At 33.2% G+C, this 14,824-nt stretch overlaps 2 protein-coding genes across 5 annotated transcripts in view; both read left to right on the top strand.

Moving 5' to 3' along the window:
* Positions 1–149: 149 nt before the first annotated feature.
* Positions 150–4,632, top strand: LOC105348949 (uncharacterized). Of its 2 annotated transcripts, XM_066081085.1 has the most exons (3): positions 150–270; positions 2,908–3,038; positions 3,901–4,632. In XM_066081085.1, exons 1-3 carry the CDS (start codon positions 252–254, stop codon positions 4,465–4,467), a joined length of 717 nt encoding a protein of 238 aa, XP_065937157.1. In that variant the 5' UTR covers positions 150–251; the 3' UTR covers positions 4,468–4,632. The 2 variants fall into 2 exon arrangements, with proteins under 2 accessions (XP_065937157.1, XP_011456873.3); XM_011458571.4 differs by lacking the exon at positions 150–270 and having other exon boundaries at positions 3,003–3,134.
* Positions 4,633–5,746: 1,114 nt separating this feature from the next.
* The window catches only part of LOC105326231 (uncharacterized), a 36,701-nt gene continuing 27,623 nt past the window's right edge, over positions 5,747–14,824 (top strand). Inside the window, exons 1-2 of one of the 3 annotated variants that reach the window (XM_066081083.1) lie at positions 5,747–5,811; positions 10,262–11,222. In XM_066081083.1, coding sequence (XP_065937155.1) covers positions 10,278–11,222 — 945 coding nt within the window. In that variant the 5' untranslated portion in view covers positions 5,747–5,811; positions 10,262–10,277. Of the gene's footprint in view, positions 5,812–6,058; positions 6,081–10,261; positions 11,223–14,824 lie in introns of those variants that run through there. The other 2 variants (XM_066081081.1, XM_066081082.1) reach the window with 2 other exon arrangements.

The following is a 14,824-nucleotide window of genomic DNA, read 5'->3' on the forward strand; positions in this document are numbered from 1 at the left end:
GAACATTTCAAAACTGGAATTTTATCGAACAGCCAAAAAATAGTTTCTGTTCTAAGAAAGTTAATAAAGTACTTCATAAAGTGTAGAACAACTGTATAAAGGGTAGAATAAATACAAAGTTAAGTGACATAAACGTTGATTATATTGCATTATCGGTTACAATACTATTTAGTTAAGGACTGCTCCCTTTTATTGGTAGCAACAACCAATAGGAAAGGCGCACTTATAAAACAACAACAAAGTGAAGCACGATGGATAAAGTAAAAGAAGGTATGTTATATTAATGGTGTCCTCGGTTTATATATCAAGTTAACGACACTGAGCGCACACCGTATCTCTTTGCAAGCGTACGTGTTTATCATAAACCAACAGATGTCAAAGCTGTGCACTAAATGCTCACATTGAAACATGCGATCATCTAGCTACCTGAATTGTCGAATTTTTTGTTAACTTGAGGGAAATAGTGTGTAACCTTGCGTATACTATTGGAATAATCCGGGTCCCCTGCGTTACAAATCCGACGAGCACTCTAGAACATCGGTCGATCATCGGCAAAGTGTTGGTTAAAATCCATCGGACCCGGGTTCAAACCCTACTGCCCATGCAAAGAAAATATATCAATGTAAAGTAGAGAAAAGTCCTTTATGATTTAAACTTATGCACTATGTAGGAACGCTTTTATTATTACATTCCACAAAACATATATATATATAGAGGGAGTGCATATCTAATGTACAAAGTTGGTGAATTGTCATCCATTGTTCTAAGCAGCAAGTGCCCGTTTTGGTCTTGGCTTATGGGCTTAAATTTTCCTTGTAATTTTTTAATATGTCAGACCATAAACGCGAAGCTAATATAAACACCATATGAAATTCACTGCGTACAATTTTAATGATTTAAGTCTTGGGTACAAGAATACAATGCGAAACAAAGCTAACCTAAAGAAACGAAACAATCGAAACGAAAAAAAATAAACTATTACAGAGATTTTGAGACAGCAGTTGCACATATGTTTTGAAAATAACGTATCCATGCTAAAGGTATGCCAGAGGGGTATTTCATGACATGTACAGATTTGGAAAAAGAGTGCATGATTTTGCTAACTTATTATACAGGTGTGGAATATTTGTTAAATTCATTATCTATAAGTGTGAGCAAAACTACAGTATGACAAAAATAGTGTTACTGTAGTAAAAAATTAAATCAGGCATTAAATAATAAATGCATTTTATTGGCAATTAAATTAAAAATAAACAGAATTTCCCAATTTTAGGATTCTTGCAAATGCCGCTTTCGATCTGCCTTTGTCTGAAAGCAACCACATTATAATTTAGATCATGCCCAAGAGCATGTGCACTAATACTTTATTTTGAATTAATAGGGGGGAAAAGTACTAGTATTTGAGAAATCGGTTTAAAATCAAAATGTTGAAGTTCCTGCACTTTCATAGAATATCCAATTTAAATGCAATCAGTTTTAACTATTGAATCATCTACGATAAGACTTCGATATGATCTCCATAATTACTTGTATATGATTCAAGTACATTTACAGTTTTTAAATACATGCATCTATATGATTTTGTTTTTACATGTGCAATCTATAGTATATCTTGTACATCTGCATAATTGAACAAGTTTATTCTCTATTAATATGCGGATTATTTTTTTGTAAGAAACGGTTAACAATTTATGTCCCTGTCCGGTGTAATTCAGAAGAGTGTACTTTTGTACAGATCTGGGTTTATGAACTTTATCTTGTATATTTTTAACGCTGTCAAATGTTCGAAGCCCAAATTTATCTATTTTTTATTTTTTTGAAATACACATAATTACACCAGCACAAACCAGTACAAACACACTAACTCGTACTCACGCATATCTGTTTTGATAACTATTTGCAAAATCTATATTCATGTAATTACATGCCTTTTATTATAATGCTAAGCAGTGGTTACTTGCCTCAAAAACAAAATATAAGATAATAATAGTAAGGAAAAGATATTATAGTTGTAATATTAATGCTGTAAAAAGGAGAGAAAAAAAGATATCAGTCAAACTTTTCAAACAACCCATTTATTTATAGCATGGAGGCTCTAATGTTGATTACATGTACTCGAAAAGCTAGTCCTAACCCCAGATTGGCTAGCGGAGATGGAATTTGAATTGATTTGGTAAACATAGTAAATATTTGTCCTTCTGTACCGGATCTAAACCCGCTCACACACACTTTGTCCTTGGGTTACGGTCTTGTTTTATAATTTACATTTTCCCATACAAGACCAGCAGCAGTACGTTTAGCAACAACAAATATGTACGCGTAGAACGTACCGTTATTTTCGTAGTTTGATTGATCAGAGTGGTGTAACAATACATCGATATATCGCGATATGCATCGATGTATCGTGATACAGAAGTAGTCGATATGATACATCGGTACATTAAACGAAGAACCGATATATATATTTCGATACTACCCAGGGTTGTGAAAGTGTAAAGATGTGTGTGTTGGTTTTAAAATTATTACATTCAAATAAACATTTAGATAAACAATAACCCGATTTTCGTATGTAAAAAGTAATTTTGTTTTGCTTTAATCATGGTTAGAAAGTATTTAAAAAAATGAATACATGCACGTTTAGAAATGTGAAAAAATTGTCAAAATTTATATTTTTTTTTAAAAATATGCATATAAAAAAAACACTATTTAACAATTTGATAAATTCTGATAAATCGATATTCTATTTTCTCAAAATTAATGATATATGACGATATTTCCTTTTCCTTCACAATAGTGTTGTTCACTGTATAAAATTGTACATGTACATTATGAATTTAAGTCGTGGGTTAATGATCAATGTTATATGTATAGCTACGCATTGCATTGTCTGACTGTCTTGTCATCCAGAGGCGGAGCGCTACAGTGAGTACGTCCGGGAGAAACTGGGGGACATCCTGTCGTCTGCTGTGGCGGATGTTGCGGCTGCGCGACCCGAGGATCCCATTGACTTCCTGGCCCACCGACTGTACACCACCAGGGTGAGTACTAAGTAGTAGAGAATTCTCTAGCAGGACGGAATAGGAATGATAAAGCAGTCAGTTATACCACCCCCCAGTCACGGATCGTGTTATCTGGTTAGTAGATCGCATTGTGTTTTACAGATTTTACTTTTTTTCAGGAGATTGATTGTAAAAAAAAATTCTATTATAATTATGTGTATGTCAAGTTTACTATGCTTAAAGCCCTTTTTAGGGGAAAAGGTGTTCTTGAACAGCACGTGCTAGTTAGAAAAATTAAATACTGCACCGTTGTGTATTTTGTTGATGACACAATTTTGAAAAATAATATACTTTTTGCAAAACGAGGAATTAAAAAAGAATTGTTTACTTACATGCAACTTTTTGCCGGTTTTTTTTCCTTTCTTTTTTCTGGTCATATTTTTCGTGTGGGAAATTATTTTCTTCAACTTTTATAAAGATAAAGGTTGCGAAAGCGGGAAAGTTAAACAATTTTCATTGCCCTTATATACAGGAAATCTTCATATAGACCTTAAATAGTTAACTGTTTTATAAGTGATGTAGATTGGACCGTTGAATTCAGTGGGTATTTTTAGATACTGACGTACTGTTTTGACATCGTACATATATACATGTATTTGATGTCTTTTATTTAACGGTTTTTACTACTCATATATGTACATAGTTTCAATACATTTACTTATACTTTAATATGATTTAGATATTCCTGCAAGCATGACTCGTTTTACAAACCTTTATTTTAACCTAACCTGTTAACTCTTCGTCCCCGATACACAACAAAAATAGTTATACATTAATTATTCCCGTAAACGAATTACGCAATAAGAGGAAATACCAATACAGGTTTCTTGCTTCGTCACAGAGACAACACATGGTCACGTGTTCAACAGGAACAGTCACGTGTTCATCAGGACCAGGACCGGTCCCCACGAGACCTACTTTCGGAATTGCTACCCTCAGGCCGCGACAGAGTCATGGCAACCGGGCTACAAGGTCAAGGTTAACGCGATACAGACCGGAAAATGAGATGTCTCAAATACATGTTAAAAATGTCAAGAAAACGGAAAAGGCAACAACGAAGGATGCATCCGGAAACAGCTCCTCTGAGCTGGAAGCAAGTGTCTTAAAGAAACTGGGACTCAATGAAAATGGACAGTTGCCAACAGCAACTCAACAAAATCAAAAGGAAAATAAATTCTATGGAGGAAGCTTAGGAACAACAAGAGTAGTGAATTTGCCTGGTGATCACGTGCTACAAGATGCTACATCATCAAGTAGCAGACGCAATGTGTTTGCAGCAGACGATGAAGGGTTTGAGGAGACAGTGTCTTATGGTTCTATGACAAAGCCAGTGTTTGTCCACTTGTGTCTTAAAAATAATTTAAGCGGCCTTCACTGTGATTTGTTTGATGATTACGATTTGACCTGATCTTTGTTGAAGTACCTGAAAGCAAATATTGGAATAGCTACATGTATTTACCTACGTAAACTTGTTGGTGTGCCAAGCAAAGAATTTATACGCGTGAAATATATACATGTGTACATTTAATTTGTTAAACAGTTTTATAAAAAGATAAACTATTTATTTAAAGAATGTGTTTTTGCTTACTGGTATATAGGTTGAACGTTTAGATATTGACTTTTACTAGTTGACAATTATACTGAATACTGATTCCAGGTATACATTTTCTTTTGTTGATATACAGCATATTTATAAATAAGTAAGTAAGTTATTTATTTATTTATTTATTTATTTATAATGACGTGTATAAAATTTCAAATTGAAAATGAACAGTAATAAGCATAAATTTAACACCTGTCCCGTCGGGCCTATATGCCACTTTAAACACACACGTTATAGATGAAAGAAAAAGAAAATAACACAGCACCAAGAGCTAAACAAAGATATGATTAAAAATATACATACGCGAATTTAAAGACTCCATCATATATGTTGACATTTTATTTATCAATTGTCTTGGAAATCATCGAGAAAAAAATGAAGAAAAGAAGAATGGGAATTAATCTCTATAATGAAAATTTAACTGGACAGAAGTGTTATGTATATACGTGAAAAGATTTTCAACTTTTCTTTCATAACAATGCACCCGTATATCAACAATTGAAATACAGTTATTGTTGAATTTTGGTGTAATCTTCATGCAGAAGCATAAAATAAATGCGATACATGCATGCATTCTTTACAATCTATTTAAAATAAGACTTGTTAAAACCTCTCCTCATCGAATATCTCAATACTTGTATTAGGCCTTTGCTGCGTGTCGTAGGGAAGAAGTTTTACAAGTCTTAATTAATTTTAATAATTTGTAGATACCTGTCTTTACCAGTATAGATCAAATACATTTATAATGTAAAAAAGAAATGAATTAACCCAAAATTATTCAGTCTAGCTTTCATAGTGTGAAATACCAATGAAAAAGATAAAAACATTTTACATTTCTGTTATTAAAATTGCCCTACGGTATGTAATAACTTTAAGTTGCTTAAATTGTTGTAATTTAAAAAATATTTCGGGAGATTGATAATCCTTTGAATTCATAAATTCTCCCCCTCCATGATTAGAAATGACAAAATATTTGTAAATAAAATGTTTAAATATTAGCATCCCCTTTTCAAAATCAGTATCGTACCATAACTCTCGATCTCGCAGTAAAACTATATTTTGAGATTACCCCTAATTTGCAAAAATAATGACAACTCCCTGAATAATTACTCTTCTGTGAAAGGAGGTTTAGCATGGATTGGTGAAAAGGTACGTACTCCAGGTATAAACAGGTAAAAAATAAAGAGAAAATAACACAGATTAGTCTCTTTGTTGGGAGATTTAAATAAAGATTCAGAGAACTATTTTGATTTGAATTAGCGTGACTTCTCTCGCCACGAAATTAAATCTATAAAGGGATTTTCAGTTATCCCTTCACATTCCCAGAATTTGATACTTGCAAAATACCTGTCAAAGACGCATATTATTTTATGTCAATTTCTTCTGTAAGACTAGGGACTTATTGTATCGGTCTTTCTGTGAGTATTTCTTGTAAAATGAAAATCTTTGAGAAATTTCATTTCAGCAATTGTTTTTAAAGAACTGAAACTTGATACATTAATTTGCAATACCAAATAAACAATCGCAATGTTTCGTAACCAAGCTCTGTCTTTACTTCTGGAGAAGCACGTTTATAGTATTTACATTAATTTATGAGACTCAAAACATATCATAACTTTCATCAATAATTGGTAATTGGATGTTTCACTGCTAGGTTTATAATGAAAAATGACAATAACAAACTGTCAAGAATCTCAAAAATCCATAAAACGAAATACAAATTCTAAACAGAGCAACACGGACCACTAAAAAGATAGATGCCTAGAAGGAGTAAGCATTTCCTGCTGATAAATATGCGATAAAATTTACTCCATACTGGCACTGTACCAGTTATCGGCTAAAATTTAATGTTTTCTTTTCGTATTTTCTTATTTCTTGATATTTTTGGTAAAAAATTGCCATACTTTAAATAATGAACTCCTTATTTATCAATCTGTTAGTTTATATAATTTTTTAGAACCGCAAACATCTTGTTTTGTGATTTTTATCAGGGCCCGAATTTGCCGAGTTTTTACGATCTACTATACCAGTTATCGGCTTCGTGATAATAACATAGTAAAATCCCTGTACATTTTGATTTTGTACTCTGCTAAATGAAATTTGAATTATGTCCCTTGTGGGGTCAGACTAAAGTAGTCGGGGTTGTGATACATTATAAACAAAACTCATAAAATTATTCGTTTATTATCATACGGTAATTCACCAAATTGTACACTAATCAATAAATAATTGTGCAATCAGGCGTTCAACTGCGCTACGAATCTCTCAGAAAGTAATGAATTCCTTTTGTTTATACATGTTATATGTATTGATATTATATGTCAAATCAAAGAAGGGATATAATAACGTATCACAAAGAGGTAATATTCTATTTTTAACTTATTACGTCATTTTCCCCACTGCTGAAAGTGCAAAGATGTAAAATCAGCGGTAAACAATGATTGTTTAAGCTCGTGTATAAAACATATTCAAGAAAGTTTTCAAGCAAACCTACTTTTCTTTATTCGAAAAAGACGACTGAATTAAAATATCTTGGATTGTCCCGTGCTATAAACCCGAACTCTCAGTTTAGCCGATAACTGGTCTTAGCCGATAACTGGTACAGTACCAGTATAGCCTAATACAACTGTAATAATAACACTGTCAGATATTTACAATAACAAATCATATGCCTTTATTTTATTTTCCTTGGTCCAGTAAGCAACTTGTTTGGATGCTGCTTACGTCACTAAGATAACAGACAATAACGGCAAGCCTAAGCCATATTATAGCTTTGAAAGTTAACTGTCATAGTGAGGGAGAATTATATAGAACATACACTGGCCTGTTTTCTTTTCATTTGAAAGCAATAATTGTAGCTGTTCATTGAAAAAAGGTAATTCACTAAATTTGGAGTAAGGTACATTGTGTTATTATCATAGTAAGGTGTAAACTTTATGACATAAAAAGTACATGCTTGTGTAATGTCTTTATGCGCATGGTACAAGATGAGATAAAAGAGGTTTAATATAACTAATTTAAGGATCATAAATAAAAAAAAAAACCCTCAAAAACAAAAATAAGATGGACAGTGTGACAATGACGTGTATATAAACTGTCTTACAACCAAATTAAAAGATGTTCTGAATCAGGTACTAAAACATGAACTGCTTCTCCATTGAAAAAAAAGCACCTCATTCAGAATATTTTGTCTTAATCAGGTTTATATTCTAAATCAAGGAACCTTTCTTGCATTGTAATATCTTCTGATTCATAGGAAGAAAGGGAGATGAGATGGGCTTAGTGGCTGGCACTGTGTTTCTGGAATAATGATTTGGTCTGTTAATTTACTATATTCATGCAGTACAAAAGATACATAAAGATTTTGATAAAGCCTTTGCTATTTGTTGAAATGATAGGAAAGTGTGCTGTGTTAGTTTTTTTTTTATTGATTATACTGAATTGCTACATTGGAGTAAGTATTATTGTAAGTAATTATATCATATTATTGAACTCACTCAGTACAGGAAAACATATTAAATACAATCTGGTTTATTCACCAAGGCAGGCAAATGGTTAGATCAATTAGATATTTGTTTAATGACACAACAAGCAGCTTTGTTCAACTTACACTACACAGAACAAATATTTATTGTGATATTGATTTAATTCCATGATTTTGATTTTGCTCATTGAACCAAACTTACCAGGAAATCAATGAAAAAACCCTCAGATAAACTTTAAGTAATTTAGTCATTATCTGCCCAATGATCAATAGAAGAAATTTTCATGTTTGATTACAGAGTAGAAATTGTTTACCTCATGTTTGTGTGTTTGAATGCACTTTAGATTCCGTCTGCACTTCCTTATACAATGTATGTTGTGATCAATGTGTATACAGAACAGTTAAGTGTTCATCAGATATGACTACAATGTAGTTGAGTCTTCCTAAAGTATGACTACAATACAGTTAAGCGTTCATCAGATGTGACTACAATGCAATGTAGTTGAGTCTTCCTAAAGTATGACTACAATACAGTTAAGCGTTCATCAGATGTGACTACAATGTAGTTGAGTCTTGCTAAAGTGTGACTGAAATACAGTTAAGTGTTCATCAAATGTGAATATGATACAGTTATTGTTCATCAGTGGGACTACAATACAATTAAGTGTCCATAAGTTTGAGTACATTACAGTTAGTTGTTTATCAATGTAACTACATTCCAGTAATATTTGTTCATTATTGGGACTACATTACAGTAAGTTGTTCATCTGACTATGTTACAGCTAGTTGTTCATCAATATGACTACATTACAGTTAGTTGTTAATTTTTGTGACTACATTACAGTAAGTTGTTCATCATTATGACTATGTTACAGTCAGTTGTTTATGTGTTGGACTACATTACAGTTAGTTGTTCATCAATATGACTACATTACAGTTAGTTGTTCATCATTATGACTACATTACAGTTAGTTGTTCATCAATATGACTACATTACAGTTAGCTATTCATCAATATGACTACATTACAGTTAGTTGTTCATCAATATGACTACATTACAGTTAGTTGTTCATCAATATGACTACATTACAGTTAGTTGTTCATCAATATGACTGAATTACAGTTAGTTGTTCATCAATATGACTACATTACAGTTAGTTGTACATCAATATGACTACATTACAGTTAGTTGTTCATCAATATGACTACATTACAGTTAGTTGTTCATCAATATGACTACATTACAGTTAGTTGTTCATCAATATGACTACATTACAGTTAGTTGTTCATCAATATGACTACATTACAGTTAGTTGTTCATCAATATGACTACATTACAGTTAGTTGTTCATCAATATGACTACATTACAGTTAGTTGTACATCAATATGACTACATTACAGTTAGTTGTTCATCAATATGACTGAATTACAGTTAGTTGTTCATCAATATGACTGAATTACAGTTAGTTGTTCATCAATATGACTACATTACAGTTAGTTGTTCATCAATATGACTACATTACAGTTAGTTGTTCATCAATATGACTACATTACAGTTAGTTGTTCATCAATATGACTACATTACAGTTAGTTGTTCATCAATATGACTACATTACAGTTAGTTGTTCATCAATATGACTACATTACAGTTAGTTGTTCATCAATATGACTACATTACAGTTAGTTGTTCATCAATATGACTGAATTACAGTTAGTTGTTCATCAATATGACTGAATTACAGTTAGTTGTTCATCAATATGACTACATTACAGTTAGTTGTTCATCAATATGACTACATTACAGTTAGTTGTTCATCAATATGACTACATTACAGTTAGTTGTTCATCAATATGACTACATTACAGTTAGTTGTTCATCAATATGACTACATTACAGTTAGTTGTTCATCAATATGACTACATTACAGTTAGTTGTTCATCAATATGACTACATTACAGTTAGTTGTTCATCAATATGACTACATTACAGTTAGTTGTTCATCAATATGACTACATTACAGTTAGCTATTCATCAATATGACTACATTACAGTTAGTTGTTCATCAATATGACTACATTATAGTTAGTTGTTCATCAATATGACTACATTACAGTTAGTTGTTCATCAATATGGGGTGTGGAACAAGCAGTCAAACAGTAGAGAGCCCCAAGGGAGCGGGGTCAGGGCACCAAACCAGGAGAACCAGCAACACCCAAGGCCATGCTGATGGTATTGTGGCAGAAAATCCAACAGTACAAAATACGGGACAAGCAAGTACAACAAAGCAAGAAGAAAGACAAAGTGGAATATCAGAAAAAGAAGCAATACCGTCCTCCTCCAGGGAAAACTCACAGTTGTCTGTAAAAAGCAATGGTGTAATTAAAGAGGAAACTAAGGATCAGGTGTCTATAAAATCTAGTAGTTTGTCAAATGGCAAAGAAGACAAACAAGAGAGTGATCTGTCTGAAGAAAAGGCTCAAGATGGGAAGAAGGAAGAAAATGTAGAGGAAAATGAGAATCTGCAAATAGCTATGGAAGAGAGACCATTATCTGGAGCTGATGGTATGTCTGATGTCAAAGAAAGGGAATCAAGGGAAGAGGAAACCAAAGAAGCTGATATAAAGGAAGAAAATAGGATGGAAGATGAGAATCCACAGTTGATGAATGAGGACAGACCATTGTCTGCAGAAGAGAGTAAAGTCAATGCTGATGACTCTTCTAACATTGAACCAATCACAAAAGAGGATTCACAGCTGTCAATCATGTCTGCTTTCAGTGGAGCATCCAATGGTGTCATTTCTATGACAGAGGATGATAAAATAACAGCAGAAGAATCCGCAGCTTTGGTTGCTAACGTGATACAGATGGCAAATGAAAACGTTCAACAACTGGAGGAAATGGAGGAAGAAAATGACAGCAGCCTTAATGAGGGGTCAGTTCAAAGTGTGAAAGATGAAGAGTGGGCGTCATCGTCATCATTGAACGAAGATAAAGAAGATAAGGCAGAAACGACTTCTAAACCACGGACCGCAGGACAGGTTTCACTTCATGAAAAATCAAAGGGAGAGAAGCAGGTTAGACTGTTGGACAGTAAGATGGGAATCGTTCATCTCACTGACCCACAAACAGAAAAACAAAATTCAGAAACTTCATTAGGGATGCTAACTTTTAGAAAAAAAATAAATTCACTGACACTGTCATTGGCAAATGTAATAGTTAATAGCACATTGATTTAGAAGTTTTGTTTTCTGCACTTTCACAATCTTTCAGAGTATTTTTTCTAACCATCTACAATAATATATTGAAAGTTTTCTTAATAACTTGCCTAGATATTATTTATAATTACAAAGTCTATTAAAGCAATTTACTTAATTTGTTTAACCTTATTTACAGTCCTTGAATCATTAATTTTCTCACATTTTGCTCCCCATGTATCCATGCAGTGTACTCCAACACACATTCTCCATATTGCCCTACCATTCACTATTGTCCATATTGCCCTACCATTCACTATTCTCCATATTGCCCTACCATTCACTAACTGCTTTGTGTCATCAAGAAGTGGTCAACCTCGTTCAGTGTACCTTTATTCACTCTCTGAGTATTCATTCCATTTTCAGTCCTTTTTAATTGTTTTTGCTCATTTTTTCCCCCAATTTTTTTCTTTGGTAATACATGTGCTAAATTCTTATCTGAAGAAAAATGATACCTTTTAGCTACCTTTTAGAATTTTCTAATTTTACAAATATGTATTGACCAAAAAATATGTTTTAAAAAGTTTGGAAAAGTAAAAATTATAATAGTCCAGTCATTCTAGCCAAAATATGACCAAACCTCAAACTAATTGCAACAGAATGTTCTTCTAGTTTTCCAAGCTGGTTTTGGTGAACTGTTGAATATAAAAAAAATCGAGAATGTTTGGATGAAGGGAAATTGTTAATTTTGGGTGAAAATCTTGGATTTTGATGAAAAATCGCCGAAAACTGGAAATTTGCCGTGACTAAAAAACAAAAATAGCAACGGACTAAATTTTTAAGAAAGTCAATAGATCGTATTACAGTTATGATTTATTTCAACGTTGATGAACTGCAAAGTTCAGGAAATTGAAAATTTTGGGTGAAAACTTTGGATTTTGATGAAAAATCGCCGAAAACTGGAAATTTGTTGTAACTAAAAAAAGAAAATAGCAACGTACATAATTTTTAATCAAGCCAATAGATCTTATAACAATGATGAAAAACATTAAACTATGATGCTTTTTGAAGTATAGAAAGTGATAATTTTGGGTGAAAATGTTAGTATTTTTGATAAAAACTGGGAATTTATGTTTTCTTAATAAAGATTAAATTATATCATGAGTCTTCAAATTAATTTTATATATATGTTAAGTGTTTAGATGGATCAAATAAGCACCAATTCGTAAATTCAATAGATCTTATAACAACAATAAAAAACGATTGACCGGAATGATACTTTTTTAAAAACCAAAATATTTACTTTATATGATAACAAAACCATGGAATTGTTTTACCGAAACCCCTTAATTATGCTTATTATGTTTTTGCGTATTCTACATAAATCTTTAGAAGTTGATTGTCACTTAATCGTCCATGTCAACTGTTTTGCTCGAATTTGTACAACCAGTTCCTTTACATTCGCCACAAGCTACTGAACATTCAAGTCCGTTTTTTCTACAAGTACATCTTTTAGTGTCACAGTTTGTCTTACAATTGCATCGAATAATGTTCAGCAATTTAGAGGGAGCTGCGTCCATTGTACACTTAACTGAAACAAGGTTTCCTTTAGCGACTTTCCAACCCCATTCACACGGAGTTAGATTGTCGTTGTTCATCCACATTTTCATTAGAAGATAAGCCCTCTGGCTATGAAATGAAGCTGCATTTAATGTTGGCGGCAAAGTATGAATTTGAACGCATGTTTTGTTTGTCAATACTCTTGCAGCAAACTTCCTGTAGCGAAGAACATTCAGTCCTTCATATTGAGCACCATTATATTTAAAGAGGAAATAATGTTTTCACCAGCAGAAATAACATCATCCTTTGCGTTAGCATTGCACAGTAACTGTGCCTGAGTCTTGAGAAAGTCATATTCTCCAAATTTCTTTAGGGTCGCTGCCTTACTGACACCGAACATTCTTGAAGTTGTGTCACAACCACTGATAGAATGAACAGATGAATTAAAGGTAACAATGTACATAGCTCCTCACCAAGCAGCAATTTGGTCTTCAAAATATCCCATATTTTAATATGTGTGTTTACTTTTGACACATTGCCGGATTTGAATATCAGCGAATTTGATGTAACGTCCGCATGATGAAGGAGTAGTACCAAAAGATCAGTGTCCTCTCCAAGCAAAACAGTTGGTTTCAAATTTCACCGAAAGAAAGTCCGCTTGAAAGTCTTGATGGCGGCTCTCTTCTCCATCGTATACACTGGCAAAGCGGACTTTCTTTCGGTGAAATTTGTCAAAGTTACATTGACAGCGTAGAACGGAAATACAGTAAAGCTATAGTTGTATTTGATGGATATGCTTCGGGTCCAGATACTAAAGATGCCACTCACCAGCGGCGCACCAAAGGAATCATAGGCACAAAAGTTTCATTCACAGATAGAACTCCTTTCAAATCTAAAAAAGACATGTTTCTAGCAAACATTGAGAATAAGCAAAACTGTATTAATCTCTTGAGTGCAAAGGTGGTAGAAAAGGGAATCAAAACAAAACACGTTGATGCCGATGCTGATGTATTGATAGCCCTTACTGCCATCGAATCGGCGAAAACAAAACCAACTGTTTTGCTTGGAGAGGACACTGATCTTTTGGTACTACTCCTTCATCATGCGGACGTTACATCAAATTCGCTGATATTCAAATCCGGCAATGTGTCAAAAGTAAACACACATAATAATATATGGGATATTTTAAAGACCAAATTGGTGCGTGGTGAGGAGCTATGTACATTGTTACCTTTAATTCATGCTATCAGTGGTTGTGACACAACTTCAAGAATGTTCGGTGTCAGTAAGGCAGCGACCCTAAAGAAATTTGGAGAACATGACTTTCTCAAGACTCAGGCACAGTTACTGTGCAATGCTAACGCAAAGGATGATGTTATTTCTGCTGGTGAAAACATTATTTCCTCTTTATATAATGGTGCTCCATATGAAGGACTGAATGTTCTTCGCTACAGGAAGTTTGCTGCAAGAGTATTGACAAACAAAACATGCGTTCAAATTCATACTTTGCCGCCAACATTAAATGCGGCTTCATTTCATAGCCAGAGGGCTTATCTTCTAATGAAAATATGGATGAACAAGGACAATCTAAATCCGTGTGAATGGGGTTGGAAAGTCGCTAACGGAAACCTTGTTCCAGTTAAGTGTACAATGGACGCAGCTCCCTCTAAATTGCTGAACATTATTCGATGCAATTGTAAGACAAACTGTGACACTAAAAGATGTACTTGTAGAAAAAACGGACTTGAATGTTCAGTAGCTTGTGGCGAATGTAAAGTAACTGGTTGTACAAATTCGAGCAAAACAGTTGACTTGGACGATTAAGTGACAATCAACTTCTAAAGATTTATGTAGAATACGCAAAAACATAATAAGCATAATTAAGGGGTTTCGGTAAAACAATTCCATGGTTTTGTTATCAT

Source organism: Magallana gigas, chromosome 4 (genome assembly GCF_963853765.1).
Source record: "Magallana gigas chromosome 4, xbMagGiga1.1, whole genome shotgun sequence".
In the NCBI taxonomy this organism is placed as follows: Eukaryota; Metazoa; Mollusca; class Bivalvia; order Ostreida; family Ostreidae; genus Magallana; species Magallana gigas.